Source organism: Arachis hypogaea, chromosome 2, assembly GCF_003086295.3.
Source record: "Arachis hypogaea cultivar Tifrunner chromosome 2, arahy.Tifrunner.gnm2.J5K5, whole genome shotgun sequence".
NCBI classification, from domain to species: Eukaryota; Viridiplantae; Streptophyta; class Magnoliopsida; order Fabales; family Fabaceae; genus Arachis; species Arachis hypogaea.
Window position 1 is genome coordinate 5,400,984 of NC_092037.1, and position 26,422 is coordinate 5,427,405.

The following is a 26,422-nucleotide window of genomic DNA, read 5'->3' on the forward strand; positions in this document are numbered from 1 at the left end:
GATATAGATAGATAGTATTTAGTATAGTTGCATGCATGTAGGTAGATGCATTAAATAAGTTGCTTGTCCTTTCTACCCTTCTCCTTTGATTGTGATTAGCATGAGGACATGTTATTGTTTAAGTGTGGGGAAATTGATGAATCCATATTTGACGATATATTTTGGTTTGATTTGGGTGGATTTCATCATATTAACCCACATTTATTCATCTAAATAGCATACTTTTGTGTTCTCTCTCTAAATTGAGCCTAATTGTGAAAACATACTATTTTGTGCTTAATGTAATCACTTTTATCCCACTTTTATTCCATTCGATGCCTTGATGGTTTTGATGAGTGATTTCAAGTGTAATAGGTTGGAATGACTTGATGAGAGTGGAAGAGAAGCACAGAATTTGGAGAAAACATGAAGAAATCAAAGGAGAAAAGTATTTCAGTCTGTGCCCACGCACACCTTCTGTGCCCACACACAAGGGTCAAAATCAGCACCTGTGCCCACACACAGGTCTATGTCCACGCACAAGAGAAAAATCTGCATGTGTGTATACGCACACACCTGTGCGTACGTACAAGTCCCAGCGCGAGACTCATTTATTGCAAATCGCTGGGGGCAATTTTTGGGCCTCCAGAGCCCAGTTTTGGACTTCCTAAAGCTGATTGAGTGCTATATCAAAAGGGGCCTCTTTCCATGTGAAGAGGGGGGGAGCAATTAGGGTTAATTTATCATCATGTAGTTTATTTTCTAGAGAGAGAAGCTCTCCCTTCTCTCTAGAATTAGGGTTCCTTAGTTTAATTTCTTTATAATTTCTCTTTTTAATTCTTGTTTTCATCTAGTTTCTTCTACCTTTTTTTGTTCTATTGTCTTAATTTTCTTAGTTTATCTTGTTAATTTCTCATTTTAGTTGCCTTTTATATTTATGCACACTCTTGTTATTTTAATTTACATTTAATGCAATTTATGTTTATGCACACTCTTGGTTGGCTTTTTGCCTAATTTTTCACACTCTTGGTTGAAAAATTGGGTGTTTGGGTGAACTTGAGTTATGGATGTCCATTTTACATTGTGTTAGGATTGTTAATTGATTTGGTTTCTACTAACTCTAAGCCTCCCATTAATAGTATTGGCTAGAACTTATGGATTGAGATCAATTATGCCCTTTTGACTAATCCTCGATGTTAGGATTGACAAATTGGGATTAATTCTACACAATTACCATGTTTGTGGTTCATAACTAAAATAGGAATCCTTAATTGCTCACTTATTACCAAGAGCCCTTTTAGTATTTGAATTTCTTTTTTATTGCTTTTAATTACTTTCATTTCATTACTTGCATGGTTATTTCTTTTTTTGCTATTTACATTCCTTGTCTCATACCATCAAACCCTATTTTCTCATAACCAATAATAAAAATATTTTATTGCAACTTTTAGAAAAGACAACCCGAAATTTAATTACTCTCTATTAATTTGTATTAAAAATATTAAAATTTGATTGAGAGGATCCATTGCCGATTTCGACTATACTTGCAACGGAAATTATTTTATCTAAATCCAAATTGGCACAACTCTCTCATCTATCTCATGCCTTTCAAAGCATTGAAATTGTCTTGTACAACTTATTTAAGGGCTTGGTAAAAAATAAAATGTCTTTTTTTAACATGATGACTCAATAGAATTTATTCACTGATTCTTATCCATCCAAATCGTACAAAAACTTCCATCCAAATCGTACAAAAGCTTCCAAATTTCAAGGGTCTCTTGAAGGTTGAAAATTTTTATATCTTTGATTTGTAAATATATAAGATTCAACTGTATTACTACAATATTCTTTTTCTAGAATTGTATGTATGTCATACCTATTTTAATCTTTTTGTTTTGGAATTCTGTGAGAAAATTGAAGCTTATGTTTTAAAATATTTAGATATGTATTTATTTTTGTGTATTTTAAATCTTGGAACCTTAGGTAGACAAATGGGACTTTAGACAAAGGAAATACTTGGTGAAGGAGAATATTTTGCTTTTTAATATTGTAAGAAGCTCAATAAATGTAAACTCGGAATAATTAGTAACTAATTAATTAATAAATTAATTATTATTTAAAAAATTAAAAAATTATATTTTAGAGTTTAATGAAATAAAAATAATTAAAATATGAGTTTTGACACTAATTTTCATAATTTTAATCTAAAATCGGACTAATAAACTGAACCGACTGGACCAAACTCAAATCAGACCTAAGGTTCAACCTATATAAACTCCCAAATGAAGCTCTCTTCCCCAATTTTCACCTTGGATATGCTGAAGAAGAGGAAATCACGTTAAAAACTCCTACCTCACCTCTAAAAATTCAATCATTCAAAACTTTCAATCCAGAGTTTCGATTGGCAAGCCGTCAGTGGTCACGCATTCGTCTTGGAATTCTCTACAAGATCTACCCAATAATTTGGTAAAAAATTTGAGATTTCATTATCAATTCTTCCCTCTCATTTTTGTGATTTAGGTTTTAAAAATTGAGAGATTTTGTGATTTTGATGGCTCAGGAATACTCTAGCAGTGGATAATTACTGGGTTCTGTCTAATTGATCCGTGAATAAGGTAAGAAACTATTAGACCCTTGTGAATCATTGAATTAGTGAACCCTATATTGATTATAGTGTTATTGTGTGAATTAGATTATGCTTTTGTTGATTTGGAGTTCAATTGGATGGTTTGGAACGAAATCCGGGTGATTAAACTTGAGAAATTGACATTTGGAAGTTTGGAGTTTGCGAAAGGAGAGGTTTTTGAGGTGTTTCGAGCTTAGGGAGAAATCGGACAAGGTATAGTTTTGGTTTCTCGTAGTTAATATTTTTAATGTCACGTGAAAACTTAGGCTAGAAGACCTTAAGATAGGAATGAATTGAATGAATTATTGATGGATTGTGAAATGGTTTAAGATACGTGTATAAAAGATGAATGAAATTTTATGTGTTGGATTATGACTTTGATGGGTATAAAATAATGACGATGGTTTGAGGATTTATGATGAGTATGTGAAATTGAATTGAATGGATTGATTGAGAGATGTGAGTGTCGATTTTGTAAGTGGTTTGCTATTGAAGTTGGTTGTTTTTTTTTTTAAAAAGATTTAATATTGAAATTGGTTTGATTTTGAAATAATTTGATACTATGAATTATTTGAATGATTGAGAGGTGTTTGGTTCGGTGGTTAGGACCCTTAAAGGGTGGCAAAAGTCCAAGTTTTAGAGAAAATGTTGTCGAAATTTTTATGAAAAGAGGAGGCTTCGTTTGAAGTGGTTATTTAGAAAGATTTGGATTTTTAAGGATTTTATAATTTGATTTTGAGTTATTAAGAAAAGGATTAGTTTTGAGTTTGTTTTATTTAAAAAAGAATGAATTGTGTTTTGAGTATGAATTGTTGATGAATGAAATGGGAGGTGTGATAATAAGGAATGAAGGATGATGAGAATTGATTTTTAAGTCTAATTGTTAACTGAATATTTATGAATTATAATGATAATGAGATACGTGTGACTGAGTAACAGACAGTGGCGTTGTCCACTTGCTCCGAAAAAGGGATGAGGAAGAAGAATGATGAGAACTGAGATTGATTATGAAATTAAATGAATAAGAATGAATTGTAATGATAATGAGAATGAATTTCTGAATGTGTCTCCGAGTAAGATGCAATGGTATTATCCACTTATTCCGAGTAAGTCAATAAGCCGGGTAAGATACAGTGGTGTTATCCACTTGCTCCGAGAAAGAGTTCGAGACTCCAGGTAAGATGCAAGGGTTGAGTTCTGTCGCCGCTTATTCCGGATTGAAAATTGTAACACCACCTGGGTAAGAGGCAAAGGTGAAGTTATCCCCTGCTCCGGGTATGGGGGTAAGATGTAAGGGTTATGGCGTTGTCTCACTTATTTTGTGTTTGGTGTTCTGTCCAGAGTTAGCTACCAGTTCATAACATTGTCCACAGGTATCTTATTTCTCTCTTCCATTGAATTCTCTTTACTTTGTTTGTCTCCAATTTCTAAAATTTTTTTTAGGATGTTGTGCTATCTTCACTTGATTACTTCATTTATCATTTTTGGATATAAAATTTTAGACTAGTTTCGCAGTAGAAGATACTTTTTTCATTTTCATTTCTTTAACTTTTGCATGAGTTTAATACTTTTTTACTAGTCTTTTCCTCTTTGAAGTTGTTTTGTTTTCCATTAAGTTGCTGAAAAAAAACATTAAATATTATCAAACACAATTGCATATGCATCTAATAAAAAAAAAAGTTACAAGAGAATAACAAATATGCAAAACAAAATATTCAGCAAATCAGATTTAAAACTGTAAAAATAAAGTATGAAATATGACTTATATATCATAAATGAGAGAACAAGTCACTCAAAAGTCTTCGGAATCATATTTTTCATTTGATCCTGTGTAATATTCTTAAAAAAGATATACTTCTTTTGCGACATTAATTAGAATTTCATTCAAATCATTCCTTACCAAATCTACTTCACCATCATCATTAGGTATAGAAAGAATCGTTAAATTATCAAATGACTCATTTTCATAAGTAATTTCAGTATCAATGTCAACTTGATTACTTATATTAAATAAATTCTTTAAAATAGTCATTATAACATAATATTTATTTTTATCAAATACATTTTACACATAAAAACATTGGTATACTTGACATGCCAATACAAAAGACTCTTCTTCATAGGATTTTTGGTTAAAATGTACGTATCTCGAATCATAAACATCCTACCTAATTTCATACTAATTACATTTGAGCAATGTAACCTAAAGTTTTCATAATAATCCTTAAAATTTTACACAATGACACGTAATGAATGGTTCAAAAATGTGAGTCCTTCGTTCTCAACTCTTTTATTATTCCCAGGTCAATGTCTTTTTACTGGTTCCTTTTTATGTTTACCTTTGTTTTTTGGTTTCTTTTTTTTACTCTTTTTCATTGCGTTTGGATGATTCTTTGTGACTGAACTCTTATTTCTTTTCTGCTTATCTTTTGTGAGCCTTCTTTACGGGATCTAGCTATTTGTTTATTTTATTTTTTTTAATCTCATCGTGTTTTGTTAATCTGTTATTTATCTGGTTATTTATCTTATTTCTTTTCCTTTGCTTTCATCTTAATATTCAAAAATTCTTGCAAATAATGTGCCTCTTTGCATTTTTGTACCAGTAAAAATTTTGAATTTGTTGTTTCTTATTCGTTATTTTGTTAACGTATTATTTTTTAATTTATTATTATAGTAACTCTTCTTATCCATGTTTTTTATTTGGTATGTGGTTGAAAATTTTTTTTAATTCTTTGGCTACCCTTCTTATTTAATTTTTTTATTTATTATTTTCTGATAAATTTTTTAAGTGTTTTATTACTATGTTTACGTAGTTTATTGGTTTTTTATTTCCATTTGTTTTTACAGTTATATTCATGGTTGGTCTGGTTTGCTATATATGTTTAATTTTTTTTTTTTTTTAGTCATTTCCAGTATGCTTTTTCCAAATTCCCCAAGTACATGGATGCATGGGTTCTACAAGTTTGATCTTGGTGAAATAAACGTCGGTCTAACTACACTCTTATTATTACTTTTTGCGTTTTTATTAGTTCGTTCTTTCCTTATTTAGAAATAATTTTTCTTTCAACTTCGGTTTCTATATATATATATATATATATATATACTGATTTTTGAATACCTACCATAGTTGAATATTCATATGGTATTTTCTCAGATTTTGCACATATAATACATGTTTCCTCTATTTCTTCAAGCAAAACTCTTTGCATCGCAATATCTATTGTATCAGTTTGGCCTTTTATAAGTGGAAATAGAATAAAGCGTCGATAATAAAGGCGTTTACTGTCTACTGTAGTGTTCGAGTAGATACTCTAATTTTCTCTCGAACCATAGTAATCAATTCTTTTTTTCAAATTTTTGAATTGTTTATTTCTCTTGTCTTGAAATTTATTCTATGTTTTTTATGTTTATCTTTTGTTTTAGGGATAAGTATGATTTTGGTCCCCAACGTAGAGGCTGAAAATTTATTTGGTCTCTGACCTTTTTTTCGTTATAAAATAGTCCCAAATGTTTCAATTTGTTTTAAAATCATCCTTTTTACCAATTTTATTTTTTTTATTATCAAATTACCCTTCATTAAAAAATTATAAAATAAAATAAATATAAAATAAATTAAAAAAAAAAGAAGAAAGAAAGGGATACGAAGGGGGTGGGGAGAAAAATAAAGGGGGGGCCGCGAGAACAAGGGGGAAAGAGGGGGAAGGAGGGGGACCACCGCACCATCGCCCCGCCGTTCTGCCGCACCACCGTACTGCACCCCCACCGCACCACCGCACCGCGCCACCACCACCTTCTTCTTCTTCTTCTTCTTCTTCCACCGCACCATCGCCCCTGCCGCACCACCGCACCGCACCCCCACCGCACCACCGCATCGCACCACCACCATCTTCTGTGAACTTGATTTGTTTGTGAAATTTTTGGATTTTTTTTTTAAATTTGTTGTGGAATATTGTTGTTGCTGAAATTTGTTGTGGAATATTATTGTGGATTTCTGATGATGATGATGACGACCATGATGATAATGTGGTGGTGGTGGTGGTTCTGTTCTGGTAGTTTAGGTGCTGTTCTGATGATGATGATGATGATGATGATGACCATGATGATAATGTGGTGGTGGTGGTGGTGGGAGAAATCATAGCGCCGCCGAGACGGGGAGTGGGGGAGAAAGAGAAGCGGTAAGGGGATGTTGTTTCGGAAAGAGGGGGAAGGGGAAAGGGGGAAGGAGGAAGGTCGCCGCCGCAGCAGCTCCACATCGCCGCAGCCGCTCCACGCTGCTGCTCCTCCACGCCGCTCCTTTCTTCCTCAGCAAATACACAGCGCCACCGACAAGAGAGGAACGAAGCCCTCCGCAGCGCCGCGACCACCACAGTGTCCTCCTCGTGGTGATTTGTACTCCGCCAACACCGCATCGCTGTTCACCACCGCAGCCCCTCTTCCCCGCCACCACCACAATCCTTTCCCTCTGTTTCAATTTTTTATTCTTTTTTCTTTAATTTTTCAGATTTAAAGGATTCTATTGTTATTGTTGATGATACTTCTGATTGTTTCTGTTTATTCCTTTTATTTCATTGTTGTTGTTGATGCTTTGGTTGCTTCTACTTCTGCTTATTTTTGCTTCTGCCTGCATTTGCGCTTTTGCTTCTGTTTCTGGTTGAGGAAGAAGAGGGGAGGGAGGAAAGGGTATTTTTGTCCGAAGGACCATTTTACAATAAACTGAAACCTTGGGGACCATTTTGTAGCGAACAAAAGGTTTGGAACAAAATAAATTTTCGACATCTACATTAGGGACCAAAATCGTACTTATCCCTTTGTTTTACATTACACACGTCGTTTTTTAGGAAACCTACACCCATTATGTGGCATAGGGGTTACATCCCTTTTATATATATATATATATATATATATATATATATATATATATATATATATATATATATATATATATATACTCTCCAATCTTTGTAGGAAGATATACTGCTTCTAGGAACGGATCCAGAAATATTATTATGGAGAGTCAATTATATTTGTAATATTAAAAAATTATATAAAAAAGTATATAATATAAGATATATTACAAAAATATACCAATAGAGAATATATTTTAAAATGTAAAAAATATGTGTGTACTTTTTACTAATGAAATAGTCGATTATTCGTATCATAAAATTCATCGATAATAAAATGTGTCAAATTTTTCAACAATTTTCTTTTCAATATAATTAAAAGATAAATTAACAATAAATTCATCTTTTATTTTATTTTTAAATCATTTTTTACAATATTCATAGTTGAAAAAGATCTTTCAGTTGTAACAGTTGAAACAGAGAGAATTAATATGAAATAAATTAAGAAAAACGGTCATAAATAGAAAAAGAATCCACTTTATGAGATTTGAAATATTTTGTTTAATTAAAAGATATTAGTAATAATATCTTTTTTAGATTTTTTAATATTATTATTACTTACTTTTTAAATATTAGAAATCATTAATATTTAAATTGGAATAGATTTTTATTTATATTAGACTAAATATTAAATAAATTTTTTAAAAAATTAAATTATATTTAATGACTTATTACTATTAATTTTTTAAAAAAAATTGGGAACTGAGACCTCTACTCATCTCCTGTTTGTCCGTCTCCAACCGCTTCCACCTCATATTGTGAGGAAATTTGAATATCTTTAGAAAATTTTAAAAAAATCTACGTATTAAAGTAGGTTTAAAAATGTATCTAAAAATTAGTCTTTTTAAAATGAATTCTCTCTAAATACTTAATATATATGAGATTTTAATTTACATATGAATTAATTTAAAAGATACTTAAAATTAGAGATTTTTCAATAAGTAATATTGTTTCAATACCCAACTAAAATTCCTTAAAAAGTCGTATTTGATGAAAGTCGTATGTACAATTTGGAAGGAGATCTTTCATATCTTTCGAGATCCAATCTACAATATGAGACCAAAAAACCAAAATAAATCATTTTAGTCCTTAAAAAATATAAAAAAAAATAAATTATTTCTTTCACGTTCATGTCACGACGAGGTACTATACAAAAAAAATCACAAAATCCGATCTAATTTATCGTAATCGATTAGTATTGCATTATCAATTCCGACACCAATGACAAAAAAAAGTGGGATAAGTATAATTTTGGTCCTAACGTAGAGGCCGAAAATTTATTTCGTCCCGCCCTTTTTTTGCTAAAAAATAGTCCCCAAAGTTTCAATTTGTTTTAAAATCGTCTTTTTTACCAATTTTATTTTTTTATTACCAAATTACTTCTTCTTTAAAATAATTTTAAAATAAAATAAATATAAAATAAAAAAAAGAAAGAAAGGGATAAGAGAAGCGGGGTGGGTAGGTGGGGAGAGAAAGAAAGAAATGGGGAGGGGGGCCGAGAAAGGGGGAAGGGTGGACGGGAGAGAGAAGGGGACGCCATGCCGCCACACTGCTGCCCGTCGCCGAATCGCCGCCCGCTGCTTCTTCTTCTTCTTCTTTTTCTTCTTATCGCCGCACCACCGCATCGTCGCACCGCCGCCCTGCCGCCTGTGATCTGCCACTGCTCCTCCTCCTCACCCTACCGGCTGCCGCTTCTTCTCCGCACCGCCATATCGCCGCGCCACTGCTCCTCCTCACCCTCACCGGCCGCTTCTTCTTCCGCCACTGCTCTTCCTTCTCGCCCTACCCGCCCGCCACTTATTCTTCTTCTTCCTCTTCTTCTGTGAACTGAAATTTTTTTGTAGAATTTCTGAATTTTTTGTGAAATATTGTTGTTACTGAATTTGGAATGATGTTGTTACTGAATTTGTTGATTATTGTTCAAAGTGCATGTTGCTTGATTGGTCTGATTTTTTTAGTTCTGATTTTTTGAGGTAGGGGTGGTGGTGGGTTCTGGTGTTGATGATGATGGTAGGGGTGGTGGTGGGTTCTGTTTTGAGTTTTGTTCTTCTGATGATGATGATGATGATGATAATGATGATAACCATGATGATAATGGTGGTGGTGGTGGATTCTTATTCAGCTTGAGCTTCTTGGTTGATTTTGGAAAAAGTTTTGATGATGATGATGACCATGATGATACTGGTGGTAGTGGTGGTGGCTGGTGGTGGTGGTAGTTGATTTTGGTTGATTTTGGGGGTGAAGGGAGAATGATATTTTCGTTCTAAGGACGATTTTAAAACAAACTGAAATTTTGGAGACCATTTTGGAGCGAAAAAAAGATTGGAGACGAAATCGATTTTCAGTCTCTACGTTAGGGACCAAAATCATACTTGTCCCAAAAGAAATAATAGCAGCAACAAGGTAGTCTAGCAAAAAAACTTGCAAGGACTAATGTAAAGAGAATATTTTAGAGTGACAAGTAAAAAAGTTCGTTATTCCAATTATTAATATATTAAGAAATACTCATTAAAAATATTTATTATTGTACAATTTCATTGTTAATGCTCACTTAAAAAGATATACATATTTTTCATCAGGTATTTCTTATAACTAAACTATCCAATTTCCATTCTCCTTAATTAATTTGCTACTTCTTTGTTGAATATCTTTGTTTTACTTTCATATATAATACTGCATCGAAATATATAATAGTCTTGAATTATCAATTTCGACACCAATGGCAAAGAAACAGCAGTGGCAGCAACAAGCAATAGTAGGTAGTCTAGCAAGAAAAGTTGCAGGGACATATGTAAAGAGAATATTTCGGAGTGGTAAGTGAAAAAGTTCATTGTTCTAACTATTAATATATTAAAAAACACTCATAAAAAATATTTATTATTGTACAATTCCATTATTAATTCTTCACTTAAAAATATAGATATTTTTTTATTAATTTATAATATATTTTATGATTTTGCATTGTAAATTTGTTGAGTTATATAATTTAAAAAAGCACTCAATATTTTTTAGATAAATCATTTGCTTCATCAATATTATTTAACTAATTTTTTAACTAAGTTACCAAATTCAGTTTTCATCGTACACTTAATATTTATTTTTTTTTACAAACATTATATAGATTAGTGTTTACGGTATATATATTAACTTAATATATAAGTATATAATGTTAATTTTTTATTATTAGAATATATAATTAATAATTAATAATTAAATATACTAAAATAGATGGGTCAACTACATGGATCAAACGACGTTATTGAATTTTATCATGTTTACAGAGAGACTGTTTACATGCAAATCTCGTTTGACCACCTCATGGATGATATTCTTAGATCGTCTTCTGTCTTTCACCCTTTATCCATCTTTCATCTCATCCACCCTCCTGATTGGGTGTTCTATCAGTCTTCTTCTCACATGTCCAAACCACCTGACACCTGAGACATGATTTTATCGTCTTTTCCACAATAGGTGTTACTTCAACTCTTCCTCTTATATCTTCGTTACTTATTCTATCCAATCGCGTATGACCACTCATCCATCTTAACATCTGATCTCCATCTCTGTCACACTCAAATTATGTCCGTGCTCTCCTTTGACCGCCCAATACTCTGTATCATAAAACATAGCCGGTTTGATAGTAGTGCAATAGAATTTACCTTTAAGTTTTAAAGACACTTTTTTGTCACATATAAAACCAAACGCGCTTCGCCATTTTGACCAATCTGCTTGGATCCTATGATTTACATCCTGTTCAATCTCTCTATTATCCTGTATGATGCACCCAAATACTTAAAATTTTTAATTTTTCGTAGAATGTTTTCTCCAATCTTCACCTCTGTATTGGAGTTTTTCCTTCGGCAGCCGAACTTACATTCCATATATTCCGTCTTACTACGGCTTGTACTCAAACTATACACTTCTAGAACTTCTCTCCATAAATCAAATTTCTTATTTAGGTCTTCCCTTAACTCTCCCATAAGGACGATATCATTGGCAAAAAGTATGCACCATGATATAGGCTCCTGGATATGCTCTGTGAGTACTTCCAACACAAATGTGAAAATATATGGACTTAAGGACGATCCTTGGTGTAATCTTATACTAATAGAAAATTCCTCTGTCACACCATCTTGAGTCTTTACACTAGTTGTAATCCTATCATACATGTTTTTAATGGCACGAATATAGGCAATCCTTACTCTCTTCCTTTCCAAAACCTTCCATAAGACCTCTCTTGACACCCTATCGTACGCTTTTTTCAAATCAATAAACACCATATGTAGATCCCTTTTATTACTACGATACTTCTCCATCATTCTTCTTAATAAGTATATCGCTTTATGGTGAATCTGACTGGCATAAAATCAAATTGATTCTCTATTACGTGTCTCTTGTCTCAACCTATGTTCTATCACCATTTCTCATAACTTCATGATATGGCTCATAAGTTTGATCCCTCTATAGTTTTCGAAACTTTATATATCCCCTTTTATTCTTGTAGATAGGTACCAAGGTGCTCTTTCTCCATTCGTTCGATCTTCGACTTTAAAATCTCATTAAAAAGCTTGGTTAATTGATAAACCCCATTTTTAGGGTTTATCTTGTGCTTAATTTAGTGGATTTTATCCATTATTCTCACACTTATTTGTAGAAATCGCATGTTTTACACTTTTTTTTCCTGATTTTGTGCTATGATTGAAAACATGCTTCTTTGACCTTAAATTTGCTAATTTTAATCCTCTCATATTACCATTCGATACCGTGATATGTTTGTTAAGTGTTTTCAAGGTTTATAGGGTAGGAATGACTTAGAGGATGGAAAAAGCATGCAAAAATGAAAGGAATACAAGAAATTGAAGTTTTGGAGAGATGGCAACAACGCACATGCGTGACATGACATGTATGCGTGACTGGCGCAGGAGACAAGCGATGCGTATGTGTGGGACGATGCGTACGCATGACCAGTAAATTTCGCAGCGACACGTACGCGTGGGCGACGCATACGCGTGACAAAGCATCATGTGCTGCAGATATCAGAAATTGCTGGGGTGATTTCTGGGCTATTTTTGGCCCAGTTTCAAGCCCGAAAATGAGGATTAGAGGTTGCAGAGTGGAGCAGAATTGGAAGGGGGGAATCAATCATTCATTTACTTTTCACATTAGTTAGGTTTTAGATGTAGTTTTTTAGAGAGAGAGGCTCTCTCCTCTCTCTAGGTTTTTAGGGTTTTTAGCTTTATTTCTTCTCCAATTCAGATTTCTGTCTTACTTTAATTTAGTTTCTATTCTACATTCTATTATTCTAGCATCTTAGTTTATTTTCTCTTGTTGATGTCTTTATTTTCTCAATTTAGTTTATGAACTCTTCATGTTAGATTCAATTTCTTATTAATGCAATTTGAGGCATTTCATGTTTATTGTTTCTTTCTTCATTTGTTGTTATTGAGTCCTTGCAATTGGTTGTTTAGATTTTATATTCTCTTATTACTTTTCTATACTTTTATTTTGTGTCTACCAAGTGTTTGATAAAATGCTTGGTGGGATTCTAAATTAGATTTTTGGTATCCTTAGCTTAGATTGAGTAATTTGGAGACTCTTGAATTGTTAAAGTCTCTTGTTGGTTGGCAATTGAAAGTTGTTAGTTGGCTTGAACTTTACTAACTCTAGTCTTTGATTAGGACTTGTGAACTTAAGTTGAATTGCTCACTTGACTTACCTTCAATTGTTAGAGGTTGACTAAGTGAGAGCAATTTGCAATTACCATCATAATTGACAATGACAATGAGGATAGGAATTCCGATTCTCAATCCTTGCTAGGACTTTTCTTAGTTGTTAGTTTATTTCATATTATTTACATTTCTTGCTCATTAAACTCAAAACCCAAAAATACTTTTCCATAACCAATAATACATACACTTCCCTACAATTCCTTGAGAGATGACCCGAGGTTTAAATACTTCTATTAATTTTTATTGGGTTTGCTTAAGTGACAAACAATTTAACATTGATTGAGGTTTAATTGTCAGTTTAAAACTATACTTGCAATGCGATATTTTTGTGAAATTCTTTATCGACGATTTACCCGCATCATTACTCAACTGATATCTTTTTCTCTCTAAAGTCCTTCCAAACTTCAATCAGAATATTATCAGGTCCTACTGCATTGCCATTTTTCATCTACTTTAAAGCCTCTTTTACCTCGAAGTCTTGAACCATTCGATAGTAGTCGAAATTTTGATCTTCTTTCCTCGTGCATAACCGACCAAGACTCGGAAGAGTCTTCTTTCCTTCATTAAATAACTTGTAGAAGTAGCTCTTCCACCTTTCATTGATCTTCTCCTCTTGAGTCAAAACTTCTCCGTCTTTATCCTTTATGCACTTAACCTGATCCAAATATCTCATTCTTCTTTCACGGCTCTTTGCAATTCTATATATATATTTTTCTCCTTCTTTCGTGTCTAAAGACTGGTAAAGACCTTCATATGTTCTTGTTCTTGCTTCATTTACAGCCACTTTTGTCTCTTTCTTAGTTACCTTATATTTTTCCCAATTATCTGCATTGTGACACAAAGACCACTCCTTAAAGCACTCCCTTTTTGCCTTTATCTTTTCTTGTACACTCGCATTCCACCACCAGGACTCCTTATCTCTTGGTCCTATCCCTCTAGATTCACCAAAACTTTCTTTTGTTGTTTTTCTAATAACTTCTGCCATCTCCCTCCACATCTCCTCCGCGCTTCCATCCCCATCTCACTTTGCATCTTCTCTTACCCGTCTTAGGAAGCTTCTTTGTTCCTCACCTTTCATCCGCCACCACTTCGTCATTGGGTTCTTCGTATGATGTCTTTTCCTCAACTTTTACTCAACACGAAAATTCATACCGAGCATCCTATGTTATGTTGTTAAACTCTCTCCCGAAATAATTTTACAATTAATGCAAAATTTCTGGTCGACTTTTCTCAACAAGAAGAAGTCGACTTGAGATCTTGTCATGCCACTCCTATAGATTATAAGATGTTTGTCTCTTTTTTTAAAATATGTATTTGCGATGAGAAGGTCAAATGTTGAGAAAAAATCTAAAATATTTAGAATTTAGGATTTGGTATTTATAGTTTAAGATTTATTGTCTATGATTTATATAGTAAAATATATAACTTTCTTTCAATAATTTTCAAAGCAAATTAGCTGAAATTAAATATTGCTAATATAAAGTTTTTTCTTATTTTTATCTCAAAGTAGGTAGTTATTTTTAAATTCCCATCTATATTTAAATTTAAATTATGTTCCATATATTTTTAATATCAGTGTTCATAAAAAAATTTCATTATCCATATAAATCAATTTTCTATTACGTTAATCGGTTAATTATATTGATTTTTTATGTTAATCCATTTTAAATTTTTATGTCATATATATTTAAAGGCAGAATTAAAATTGTAATCAAATAACAAATTTTTATAACTTAAACAAATAAAATTCAATAGCCAAAATTGAAATAAAATAAAGTAGTTGAATGTTTTCTATGTTGATTCATTTAATAAATATGACAAGTTAAATATGTATAATTTATAAGTCGTGAATTATTTCGTTAAATTTTTTTGTTTTTTCTTTTTCATTATATTATTAGGATTTAAGTTTGTTTTTTTTAATCTTATAAAAAAATATTACTTTAGTATTTAAGTTTTTAAGGTTTATGTTTATGTCTATGGTTTATGTTTTAGGTTTAGGGTTCTTGATTTATATTTTTATAATTTTAGGTTTTATTGTTTAGTGTTTAGGTTTTTGGATTTTACACTTTAGTGTTTTAGGACTTTAGTCATATGATTTTTAATTTAGGGGTTTGGATTTATGTTTATCGTTTATTATGTATGGGTTTATTTTTTTTAATTTTTTTAATTTAGAGTTTAGAATATTATGGTTTAGAATTATGATATTTGCATTTTAGGATTAGGGTTTCGGCTTTAGTTTTTAGATTTTTTTAGTTAGGTTTTAGGGTATGCGACTATGGGTTTAGATTTTATGTTCAGAATTTAGCAATTAAAATTTAGGATTTAGTGTTTAAGGTTTAGAGTTTGAGTTTATGATTAGATTTTACTAGTGAGGGTTTTTGTATTTCGTTTTTCAGTTAATCTGTTTTGTGATTAATGTGTTATATTTTTATTTCTGATACAAACTTTATGGTTCATTAGTTTTATTAAATAGGTTGAATTATTTTTATTGCCGCACAGAGTCATTATCGTTCAATATTTTTAAGTATTAAGAGTATTAATCATTTGATATAAAAAATTATTGGTTTAAATGTAACTTTTTGTAAAGTGAATATGAGTTTTAAAACAAGTTATGTAGGTAAATAGTATGTAATAAATTAATAATTGAATCTATCTTAGAAATCATTAAAATTGTTGTAAATTATTTTATAAAATAAAGTAATATTCAATAAAATCAATTATACCTTTGAATTAGTATGTGATCCGAACTCCGGAATTCAATTCTTCCGTGCGTTGCACGGGACATTAAACTAGTATATATCCAAACATAATATCCCAGCCATTAAAAAAAATTAATTAAATAATGTAAATGTTCATAGAAGCACACCTTTTGGGTATTGAAGTAACAAGAAAGGAAGGGTAACCTTTTCTTCCTCCTGTGGAAGTGAAACACTTCCGTTTAACATAAATGAAACACAAAACAATTTGCTAAACAATGTTGTGAATCCATGTTATGTACAGAGTCAGTTGACAGCAAACTACTACCTTAGATCCCTAAAATTCCCTGTAGCAGTTTTCCTTTAATATTTGGCACTGACACAAAAATGAGTACTCCGCCTCCAACCAGCTTGGTCCCCGTTCACTTTCATACATTGTTGGCGGACTAAAGTCTGCAGTCTTCCGCGCAGCACATAATCTGCTGCACAAAATTGCATGAACCAACGCGTGTCTGACGTAACAATGTAGGCCTTATCCGCACTGGATGCTGGTCTGTCCTCCAAGGCTGTGCATATCTTTGTCTCGGGCTCATACAGCTCCGGCCGTCCAGTCTACGAGCTTTCCATGGTGAGAGATCACAGAATTAGGAAGTCAGATAGCCCCATAAATCCCCCCCAAGATGGACAATAATGTGCAGATAAGCCATGGTTACACATCTCTCTTTCCCCCATTTCCAGCAGAGTTCTGCTTCTTCTGTGCACCATACTGCCAGGAATCTCTGGATTTATCGCCCATATGGTCAAAATCGTCTAAAGAATTCTCCATTGGATATCTTGATGATCGATGATTCCCATTTCTGAAGCTTGCTGGTGCACCCATCTTTTCATCATCTTCACATGGTGCGCCCATCCTGGGATCCCCATGCGCCTCCATTCCTCTAAACCTTTGTCCACCTGATCTCATGCCCCTCATATTTGAGGAAGCCTTACCAGGCAGTGGCGTGTAAGTAGGTCCCTTCGATACCATAAAGTCCTTCGGAAGGGAGTCCATCTCCATATAGCAATTTCGGGATTTTGCATCAATAATCAACGCAGCCCAATCATCAGATTGTACCAGAGCATTTGCATTTCCCATGACCTGTCAATGATAACAAACACTTTTAATACCAACCAAAAAGTGTGCCAGTCATTAGGTAAACAAACATGAATTCATCATGAAAGATTAACCATCCATTAGAAAGAGATACATACCCAAAGGGCCCTCCTTGCACGTGTAAGTGCAACATTCATCCGTCTAATATCTGCAACAAAGCCAACACCATGACTAGAAGCACGCACACACGACATTATAATGACATCTCGTTCTTGACCTTGGAAAGCATCTACAGTATTAATATATAGGTCCTTCCCTTCTTCTGAATTTAAGACTTCCTCAAATTCACGCTGGAGGCATTTCAGCTGCAGCTTGTAAGGAGTAATTATGCCAACACTAATCTTTCCCATACCCAAAGATTTCAAAGTTTTCTGAAGATGCTCATACAATCGGAGACAAAATTGTGCTTCATGTATGTTTTGATAAGAGACTGATCCACCCCTGTGAGACTCCCGTCCATGTCTGATATCATAGAATATATAAGGTCTAAGTAAAGGGTCCTTGTGGTATACCTCATCAGGCAATTTAACCACGCTTTCACTGTCAGTAAGTCGCCCCTGATAGAAGTACCTAGAAGGGAAATCTCGAATTTGGGGATGCATTCTATACTGCACAGACAACAACATTGTCGGGCACCCTGCTTGTTGGAATCTCTCAAAAAGACTCCTACTGTACATCAATGTTCCAGCAGCCTTGCTAATAACTGTAGCAGGAAGCTGCTGAGGATCTCCGACCAGAACACATCGAGCTGCACCAAGAGAGAGGGGAGGCAGAACTCCCACCTCACTGGCTTGAGCTGCCTCGTCAATGACCACCATATCAAAGCCATGGGAAAGACGAGAGAACAACTTGCGACCACTGCTGGAAACTGTAGTGAAAACTATCTCTGCTTCATTGGCAAAACTGGCCTCCAAACTGGCACGGGCCTCTTCCCAATTGAAACCACTACCAGGTCGGAACCTACTTTCCAAAAGCGCAAGGCGTGACATCTCAACCAAAACCTTGTCCCTTCCTTCAACTACAGCAGCAAGATTTTGCAGTAGAGCATCCCGACTCTGATCCCTGGCCATGAGAACATCAGGGTCAACACCAACAGATCCTTGGGAACGAACTGCAGCAGCAGTAGCATTAAGTTCCCTATGAAGACAATGTAACTGCTGAGTCAACTGAGCCTCGCGATTCTTTAACTGATGCATCCATCCAAGAACTTCCTCCTGACTCTTGCCCAAAAGCTGTTCAGTTCTACGCTCAACAGAAACTGCTTGGGCAGCACGTGTCTGAGAATCAACCCCAACTCGAGCCACATCAGGTCGATATACTTTCATCTCACCATCAATAAATCCACGATCAAGGACACGAGCAAGAAGCTCATCAGTGGCAGCATTAGATGGAGCACAAACCAACATTCTAGGTTTGGGGACCAACTTAGGCAAAGTACGCAAGAGATTCTGGTTCATGTTTTGAAGAACTTCATCAATAGATCCCATGGGTGCATTATCTGAACTGATCTCATTAGCTTGCTTGTAGCTTTCCGGGGCTACATGCTTAAGCAAGGAGGTGTAGTAATGCTGATACTGCACAAGGTGAATGACATTCAACATTCCCCATACAGTATGCGTCTTTCCTGTTCCTGGAGGTCCCTGAACAAGGGTAAAGGGCCACGGTTCTTGCCTTTTTGTTGTTCCACTACTTGTACCAGCAGCTGTATGTGTGGCAGCCCATTGGATTGCTGCCAACTGGGGTTCATTAAAGGTCCTACGAAGATGATCAACAAAGTTTGGTGTAAAGCATTCAGGCATGGCAGGGGTCTGCTGCTCATATTTAGGGAAGTGTTCAGGACTAGGCTGAAGGATAGCAGTTTGCATCTGCATAGTGAGAGGGAGAAATCATCAGTTACAACTGTAAAACCACAACACAATTAGAAATTGTGTGTTTCATCATATACCTGTGAATTTAAGCGACGAAATGCATGTAGAGCAACATACTCCCTCTGTGTGGTAGCAAGAGATCCAAGTATTGTGAGGTACCAAATGCTTCCAATTTGAAGTTTTCTTATGATATGATCATCATCAACCCTACAAGAATGAACCATCTTTTATAAGTAATATTATGGAAATATTGAAGTACATAAATAAAATAAAATAAATGAAAACTCAATATTAGAATCTTTAATGGCATGTTTAGAGTAATCAATTGCCTGATAGGATCATAAGAGTCCCCAACATAATAATGGAGAATTGCACCAGTTGGATCACGGGTATCAATAGGTTTGTGTCGCCTAACTGTTCCAACCACTCGTCCAGTGATTTCCGCTTCCCCATCATCCTGAGCTAAAGATGCACTGCTCTGCTTGGACCTGACTGCTTGACATAATGAAACTGTCAATTGAAGAACATTAAAGAATTATCAGAACAAAACAATCTTATATTAGATATTCCACAACAAACCTGATCCAGGCCTAGGAGATGATAGGACTGCAACATCTCCCTCCTTAAATGGCCATTTGAAGTCATGTAATGGAGGAAGTAGTTTCACATCATACCATCCTAAATAGCAGATAAAAAATAACAAAAGCGAAGTTAAGTAGTTAACCAACAGAGAACCAAACTATAGGATTCAATGCTTTAAGTTTCAGCAACAAAGCAACAATCACACTCATTATAAGGCTAAATATAAAAAATTACAAGCAATCAAGCACAAGAGGATATTAAATTTATTGAACATGAGACCATAGTCACACAGAACGCAACATGTTCCAGTCTAGGAACATGTATATGGTCCGCCACATATAAAATACATTATGCGGGAAGTATACCATGACGTTTTGGTACGGAGATGAATTGGGAATTAGCATGGGCAAACTGGTATGCAGTATGTCACCTAATTGGTGAATTCATTTAACTACGGCTGAGACAAGCACACAGTAGGAAAATTTAAGTTTATATAAAGAAAAATCTGTCTATACAGCATAACCAAATTGTTCACTAAAAGAAATAAAACATCAACATGAAACAAAACAAGCAAAGAATGGTATGAGTACCTCTTTCTCTTGATTCATTTGCTTTTACTCTCACCATAATATGAGTATCCCTTGATACTGTCTCCATTGATTCTTCCCATGTACTGTATAATTGAGCCCGACATTCCTCAAAGAGTAAAGGTTCAAATACTCTGACATACTCTTCGACCGACTCAAACCGTCCAGGGACACATTGTAGCTCAGTTTCCTCTGGACCACAGGAACTTGAATCAGTTACCAATAAATGAATAATAAGAAAACTTTCTAAAGGAAATAAAGGATATCATACCAACTAATTATTTAGAGAGACAGAGAGAAGAGGGGAGGGGTGGGGGGGTGGGAGGGATTAAGCAAAGAAGAAATCACAGAGCAATTTACCAGCAACAAGTCCATTCAAGTTTTACATTTGCCAGTAATAGTATATACTACACCATAAAGCCTTAGCAAAAAATTATTAGGAGCCAGCTACATTAAATCAGGATTTTAACACAAATGGATATGTTTAACCATGCAATCCAATCAACAGCTGCATTATACTCTATTCCTTCCATTTCTATCATAATTATTCTATCCATCTTATTTGCTCATGCTCTGATACCCACACCTTGGACACAATGATTCTCAACCTATCTTGCACGTCCATTTATAAGACCCAAATAACACTCTGGAATCTTCACTAAGCTACTAAATGATTATTATAATAATAAATAATCATAAATAACAGACAGAATTAACGTAAAATTCCAGATCACCCTTCCACCTGTTATCTTTTCTTCTTTATAAAAGAAACAAGCCAACTTGAGAATCATAATGCAAAAGAGGCATATGATGGTGACTGGATTACACAAATAATTCATGTAAACCAGTGGAAGCTATCAAACCAATATCAAATTTCATTCCAAAAACAACTGTCATCACCTTTGCATATGTCTCCAGTGTTATGACTCTCAGTGTGACAACTGGAGGAAGGGAGCAACAATACGAGAAAATCAGAAACAACATAAGGGCAAAACACAAAAGAAAAATTCTAATAGAAAGCCAAAAAAGCTTATCAATCTGTAAAGATTTGCAGTAGTAGTGATAATAAAACTATTTGATACCTGGGTGGTGCCAAAATTTTTCACTGGTAACCTCCCGTATAAGGCGTTCAACAGATGTGTCTTGGGGCTGGATGCTGACAGGAGTCTGCTTCTTCATAGGAGCATGTTTTTTGTTTCCCACCTTGACATCATTGGAGTTGGAGCTTTGACCAGTCTGCCCCAACTTCCTACTTGAACCAAGTACATTCTTCTGCTGTCTTGAATCTGTTGGTTGTTTCCATGAACCCTGTCTTGGAATGGGTGGTAAATTAACCTCTGCCGGAGGTTCCGTCTCACTGTTTAGCCTCCTAGACCTACCAAGTGGTCCAGAATTATCACCATTAGAATCAGATTTAGGTTCATGTAAGTCAGCATGGATGCCACCTTCAGCAAAAGATGTCTCAACCTGTTTCTGATCCTTAGCTGCTCCAACACGCTCAACTTGTGCAGCAACATTACGGACCTCCTTTACGGTACGAGTTATAATAGGGGATGAAAAATTCTGCCTTCTTGGTGTTGAAGATTTCATAGGACCTGCCTGCTTGACATCTTCCAAGTTAAGAAACATAGTCTGTCTATTTCGTTTCTTTCCCAACATTTCCTCTTTGCGCTGGTCAATCTTTCTTTTCCCAGGATTATTTGCACACCTAAGAGCATGACTAGCTTCAATACCTTTCACTTCTTTTTGCTTAGGAATTAAACTTGGCTCCTCTTGAGCATCATTAGAAGCTTCACTTTTTATACTGCCATCTGAATTTGGGACAATGTTGCTCTTCTGTTCAGTAGAATTTGACTCTAGACCTACAGAGGCACGGCTACTCTTTTCATCAATTGTACTATCAGGACCTTTAGTATTACCAGACTTGCTTTCAGAAGTAATATTGCCAGACTTACTCTCAGAAGCCACTCCACCCCCATCCACCATCCCAGATGTTGTTTGCTCTTGCGACACTTGACTTTGTTGGAGCAAATTATGAGATCCATTTACATCGGCAGAGACCTCGTCATCAGACCATTCCCCTTCTTCCCTCTCTGTGGATTGAGCCGTTGTTGAACTTAGTATCCGTGAATCCATAACTTTCAAATCGTCCTCTTTGCCAGACTTAGAACTAGCATTTGTATCTTGTTCTTCTGCTCCCTTCGATACAGCATCTACATCAGGGATACAAGAGGAGGATTTAGGCCGAACAAAAGGTTGAAATCCAGAGACAGATGACGCGTGTGAAAAAGCATGATTATTTAGTATTCCTTGGGCAGCAGATGATGCTGCAAATAAATCAGAAGAGTTAGGATTTGTTGATGGCTGAGTCATTTGGGGCTGGAGACAAATAATACCATCGCTCTCATCATTATCTTCTGCAGGTGGCTCATTGAGATCAAATAATGGCCTTCCTCGAGAACCCATCTCCTATGCATATGGATACAAACTAAATTCGGATTATATTCAAGTTGAACGGGCACTATACTTCTATTCTTTTTAACAGACAATGTCCATGACATGCCCACAATGAGGAAATAAATGGATCTGCAAATCAAGCACAAAAAAATACTAGTCTATAAATGCCTTATTCAGACCAAACACATGATCATCAATTATAATCATCTCACAGTTGACTAGTTGAGTACCATGTAGCAACATGTATGAATGCATAGAACATTTAGAACACTTTAAGCACATACTATTTGGATGAAATACATAGCGCTCTCGCACCCTGCCTAAATGCAACTACACCATTATAACAACAAACACACTAACACCATAATTTACCAACCCAAACCGCTATAAGATACAATCAAATGTCAACCATTATCCAGTTATCCACCACACGCAAATTCCTGATTAAGATTCAAACAAATCAGAATATCAAGACACAAAACAAGCAAGAGGAGAGAAATCCCAAACAGCACATCAAAAAACTAGAAAAACAACTTGCAGCACTACTAAATCCTAACTGCATCGTAAAGCTAAACTTAACTCAATTTTCTAATCCCACTCTTCTCCAACAAAAAATAACTCCCTTCAAATGCTAGAGAACAAGAGACATAGCCCCAATCAAACGTAGCTGAATCAAATACAGATACTCCAAGAGCTCAATAGCAATCCTCAACTCTTATAATCACGGATCAAAAAATCTTCTAAATTTATCTGGAAGCCATCAAAACACTGAGAGTGGCCTAACTTATACATCTAGGGTTTCAATACCAACCAACTCATCAAAAACCCTTCTATCAGAACCATTCCCTTACAAGTAGGATCTTATCCTCAAACTCACCCTCCATACCAAAGATCAAACCAGTTTGTTCATTCCCCCAATCAAAAACCACACCAGAAATAATGGCACAAATGAAAGTGGTCAACCCTCTCTATTCATTCACTTCTTACCAAGGTTGTGAGAACTGAACCGGTCAGTGAACCGGTCAAGGGACAGATTCAATGGTTCAATGGTCCAACCAAGATCCAACCATGGTTAAACCAGTTTAATTAAATATAAAATAAAATTATTAAAAATTCAATATATGATTTTAAATATTTAAATTCAATAATTTTTAGACTAATAAAATTCAAACCTCCACAATTTTACATAATAATTTGTCTATAATTTATTATTAAAATTCACAAACAAATTCAAACATCAAAGTTTATAATTAAAAAAAAAAAAACAAAACACACATGAATGATAAGCACATAATATCCACCACAAAAAAAAAATAATAACAAACAAGTTTTCAAGTTTAATTGATATGAAACTAGTCTAATTTGGCTGTATAGTTCATAAAAGATTTCAAGACATTATTTTTTCCAGAACACAAGATTTGAACCAATTCAACCAACCAAAACATTAGCACACCTTTAATTTGTATTGTATCAAAATTCAGATAATTATTTACTACAACTATCCAAAAAAGTCAAAGAAATAAAAAAGAACAAAATCCCAAGTTGAGAATGAGGGAGTCAGAGACAGAAAGATAAGCCACACATAAGAATCATAAGCATAAGCCAAACAAGAACAATTGGCCTAACAATTCGTCTGTACTTGTTATCAAATCCCTCAGCGAAATCCAACACTTTCATATTGTTAAACATCTTAAACCCATATTGTTAACCATTAATCAGGTGCATCAACGCCCAACAGAAACATAGAAAAAAGCTTTCACCAATAGTCTGGCGGTAGAGATTTTGAAATCAATTCCAAAATGTACCTGGCAAGTTTTGAACCAACAATAAACATCACAAATCTGATTATTAATTTTATTTTATCAGCAATCAAATGAACAGTATCATAAAATCAGATTACAAATTTATTTGAGTTTATTTTAACCTATAATTTTAGAAATAAAATAAATGAAATCATAAAAAAAGGGGAAAAAACAGTGGCAAAGAACAGAGTGAAGCAAGCAGAACCTTAGCAGAGAGGCGAGCAGAACGGCGACGTCACTCGAAGAAACAAGCAGAAGTCACTCGCGGTGGAGAACGGCGAGGCGAGCACAGGCGACGACGAAGCAGCCCTGCGCGGCGGCGACACAACAGCTCCGAGCAGGCCTTCGTGCGACGTCGAGGAGAGGATCGAGGAGAAGCGAGCAGACCTTCCACGGCGACGATGGCACCCGCGGTATGTCTCCGCCGGAGGAGAAGAGTTCCGCGATGGGATGGTGGCTAGGTTCGTTAGGGATGGATTTGTCGCAGTGAGAGAGAAAGGGGCGTGGGTGGGTACCCCGTACTGGGTAGATCTGATACTCTTAACATATTTTTATATATACCATTGAACCGGAAAAAACCCGGCCGGATCCGGTGGTTCACCGGTTACTGCCGGTTCGAACAATTCTTAAGTCGGTTTCTTATAAGACGGTTCTCCTATCAATCGAACCGGACAGGTGACCGATTTTCCGTTAACCTTATTAGATTGGTCGATTCGGTTTAATTTTCAGAACATTAATTAATCTTTTTTTAAGAGTAATTATCCAAATAACTCCCCAGAGATTTTAAAAGCTGACATTTTAGTTCCCACAAAAATTAATACACAAAAACATTCTCAAAGTTTTATTCCGACGTCTCCAGTTCATTTTTCGACAGATTAATTACCCAGATCAGTCCCCAAGAATTTTAAAAACAGATATTTTAGTTCTTAAGAAAAATTAATACACAGATCAATCTCAACGTTTTTTTCCGTTAAACATGACGGCCTTCGTCTAAAAAAAAGTAAAATAAGATTATTATTATTATTATTATTATTATTATTATTATTATTATTATTATTATTATTATTATTATTATTATTATTATTATTATTTGTACAATAATATTGTATCATAATTTTTTGTATTTTTCGAACAAAAATAATGATAAATTTATTCCTTAGATTCTTATGTATGTATTTATAATATAAAAAGTATATATATATAGTCACACAATAATAATAATAATAATAATATTCAATAAAATTTTAGAGATTATCTACAACAAATTTAAGGTTGAAATCATTTGATATTTTTTTATTTAATATAATTAAAAAATGGTGGAAACTCACCTGCAGTCGACTGCAGGTGAAGTTGCTTCTGGATTGTTGACACGTGTTACTGTATGGTTTAAAAAAAAGCGATTTATTTTATACAAATGGTTTATTTAAAAAAATCGGTTTAAATAGATCAAATAACTACTTTTAAAATAATTTAAATTCTTTCTACGTGTTATTCCTAAATTCCTAACAGATGAATTTGATATGTTCTTTTTCTTCATTCATATTGACCAATTTTTCTTTAAATTTATCTGAAACTTTTTTTATTTAATTTTTGTCAAATATATGTATACAAATTATTTGAAAAAGTAAAATTTAGTATTCTGAAAAAGAAATAAAATTCACGGTTTTTTTTATAGGAATGGCATAAATGAAATTATCTGTCCTTTTTTTGTGTCTCTATTTCTATTTTCTTGATGAGTTTTATTTTATTTCCCATAACTTATATTTTCAGTTGCTTTTAAATTAAGCTGTAAACATATTTTAAATTAAGCTGTAAAAATATGTTCAATTGCAAATTTATCGTTAAATTAAATTTTATGGTAATCAATCAATTAACTTTTATTTTACTAATAAACTATTTTTATGCAAATTATTGTTGATTTTTCAATATTATTCTATAAATAAATTATTTTTTAAGATAATAAGACTATAATTTACTTTGTCTATAAATTATGATTTTACTGTAATGCACGTTTTTGTGTTTTTACTTATCAACTAGAA

General features: G+C 34.1%; 1 protein-coding gene across 8 annotated transcripts; it reads right to left on the minus strand.

The window, feature by feature from the left end:
- Positions 1-16,050: 16,050 nt before the first annotated feature.
- On the minus strand, positions 16,051-24,912 carry LOC112734367 (uncharacterized). Of its 8 annotated transcripts, none has more exons than XM_025783669.3 (9): positions 24,589-24,912; positions 22,521-22,710; positions 21,207-22,337; positions 20,128-20,316; positions 19,535-19,633; positions 19,285-19,447; positions 19,033-19,162; positions 17,186-18,952; positions 16,051-17,072 (listed from the first exon to the last, which is right to left on the minus strand). In XM_025783669.3, exons 2-9 carry the CDS (start codon positions 22,588-22,590, stop codon positions 16,644-16,646), a joined length of 3,978 nt encoding a protein of 1,325 aa, XP_025639454.1. In that variant the 5' UTR covers positions 22,591-22,710; positions 24,589-24,912; the 3' UTR covers positions 16,051-16,643. The 8 variants fall into 8 exon arrangements, with proteins under 8 accessions (XP_025639454.1, XP_025639438.1, XP_072069744.1 ...); XM_025783653.3 differs by having other exon boundaries at positions 21,207-22,451; positions 24,589-24,911; XM_072213643.1 differs by having other exon boundaries at positions 21,207-22,451; positions 22,521-22,593; positions 24,589-24,910.
- Positions 24,913-26,422: the final 1,510 nt, after the last annotated feature.

What these genes read in the sequence shown, in the direction of transcription:
- LOC112734367 (XM_025783644.3), bottom strand. Translation starts at nt 22,590, where the DNA reads ATGGGTTCTCGAGGAAGGCCATTATTTGATCTCAATGAGCCACCTGCA. An exon ending in ATCTCCTAGGCCTGGATCAG is followed by an intron (nt 19,448 to 19,534) that starts GTTTGTTGTGGA and finishes TATGTCAAGCAG; the next exon opens with TCAGGTCCAAGCAGAGCAGT. An exon ending in GTGCAAGGAGGGCCCTTTGG is followed by an intron (nt 17,073 to 17,185) that starts GTATGTATCTCT and finishes TATCATTGACAG; the next exon opens with GTCATGGGAAATGCAAATGC.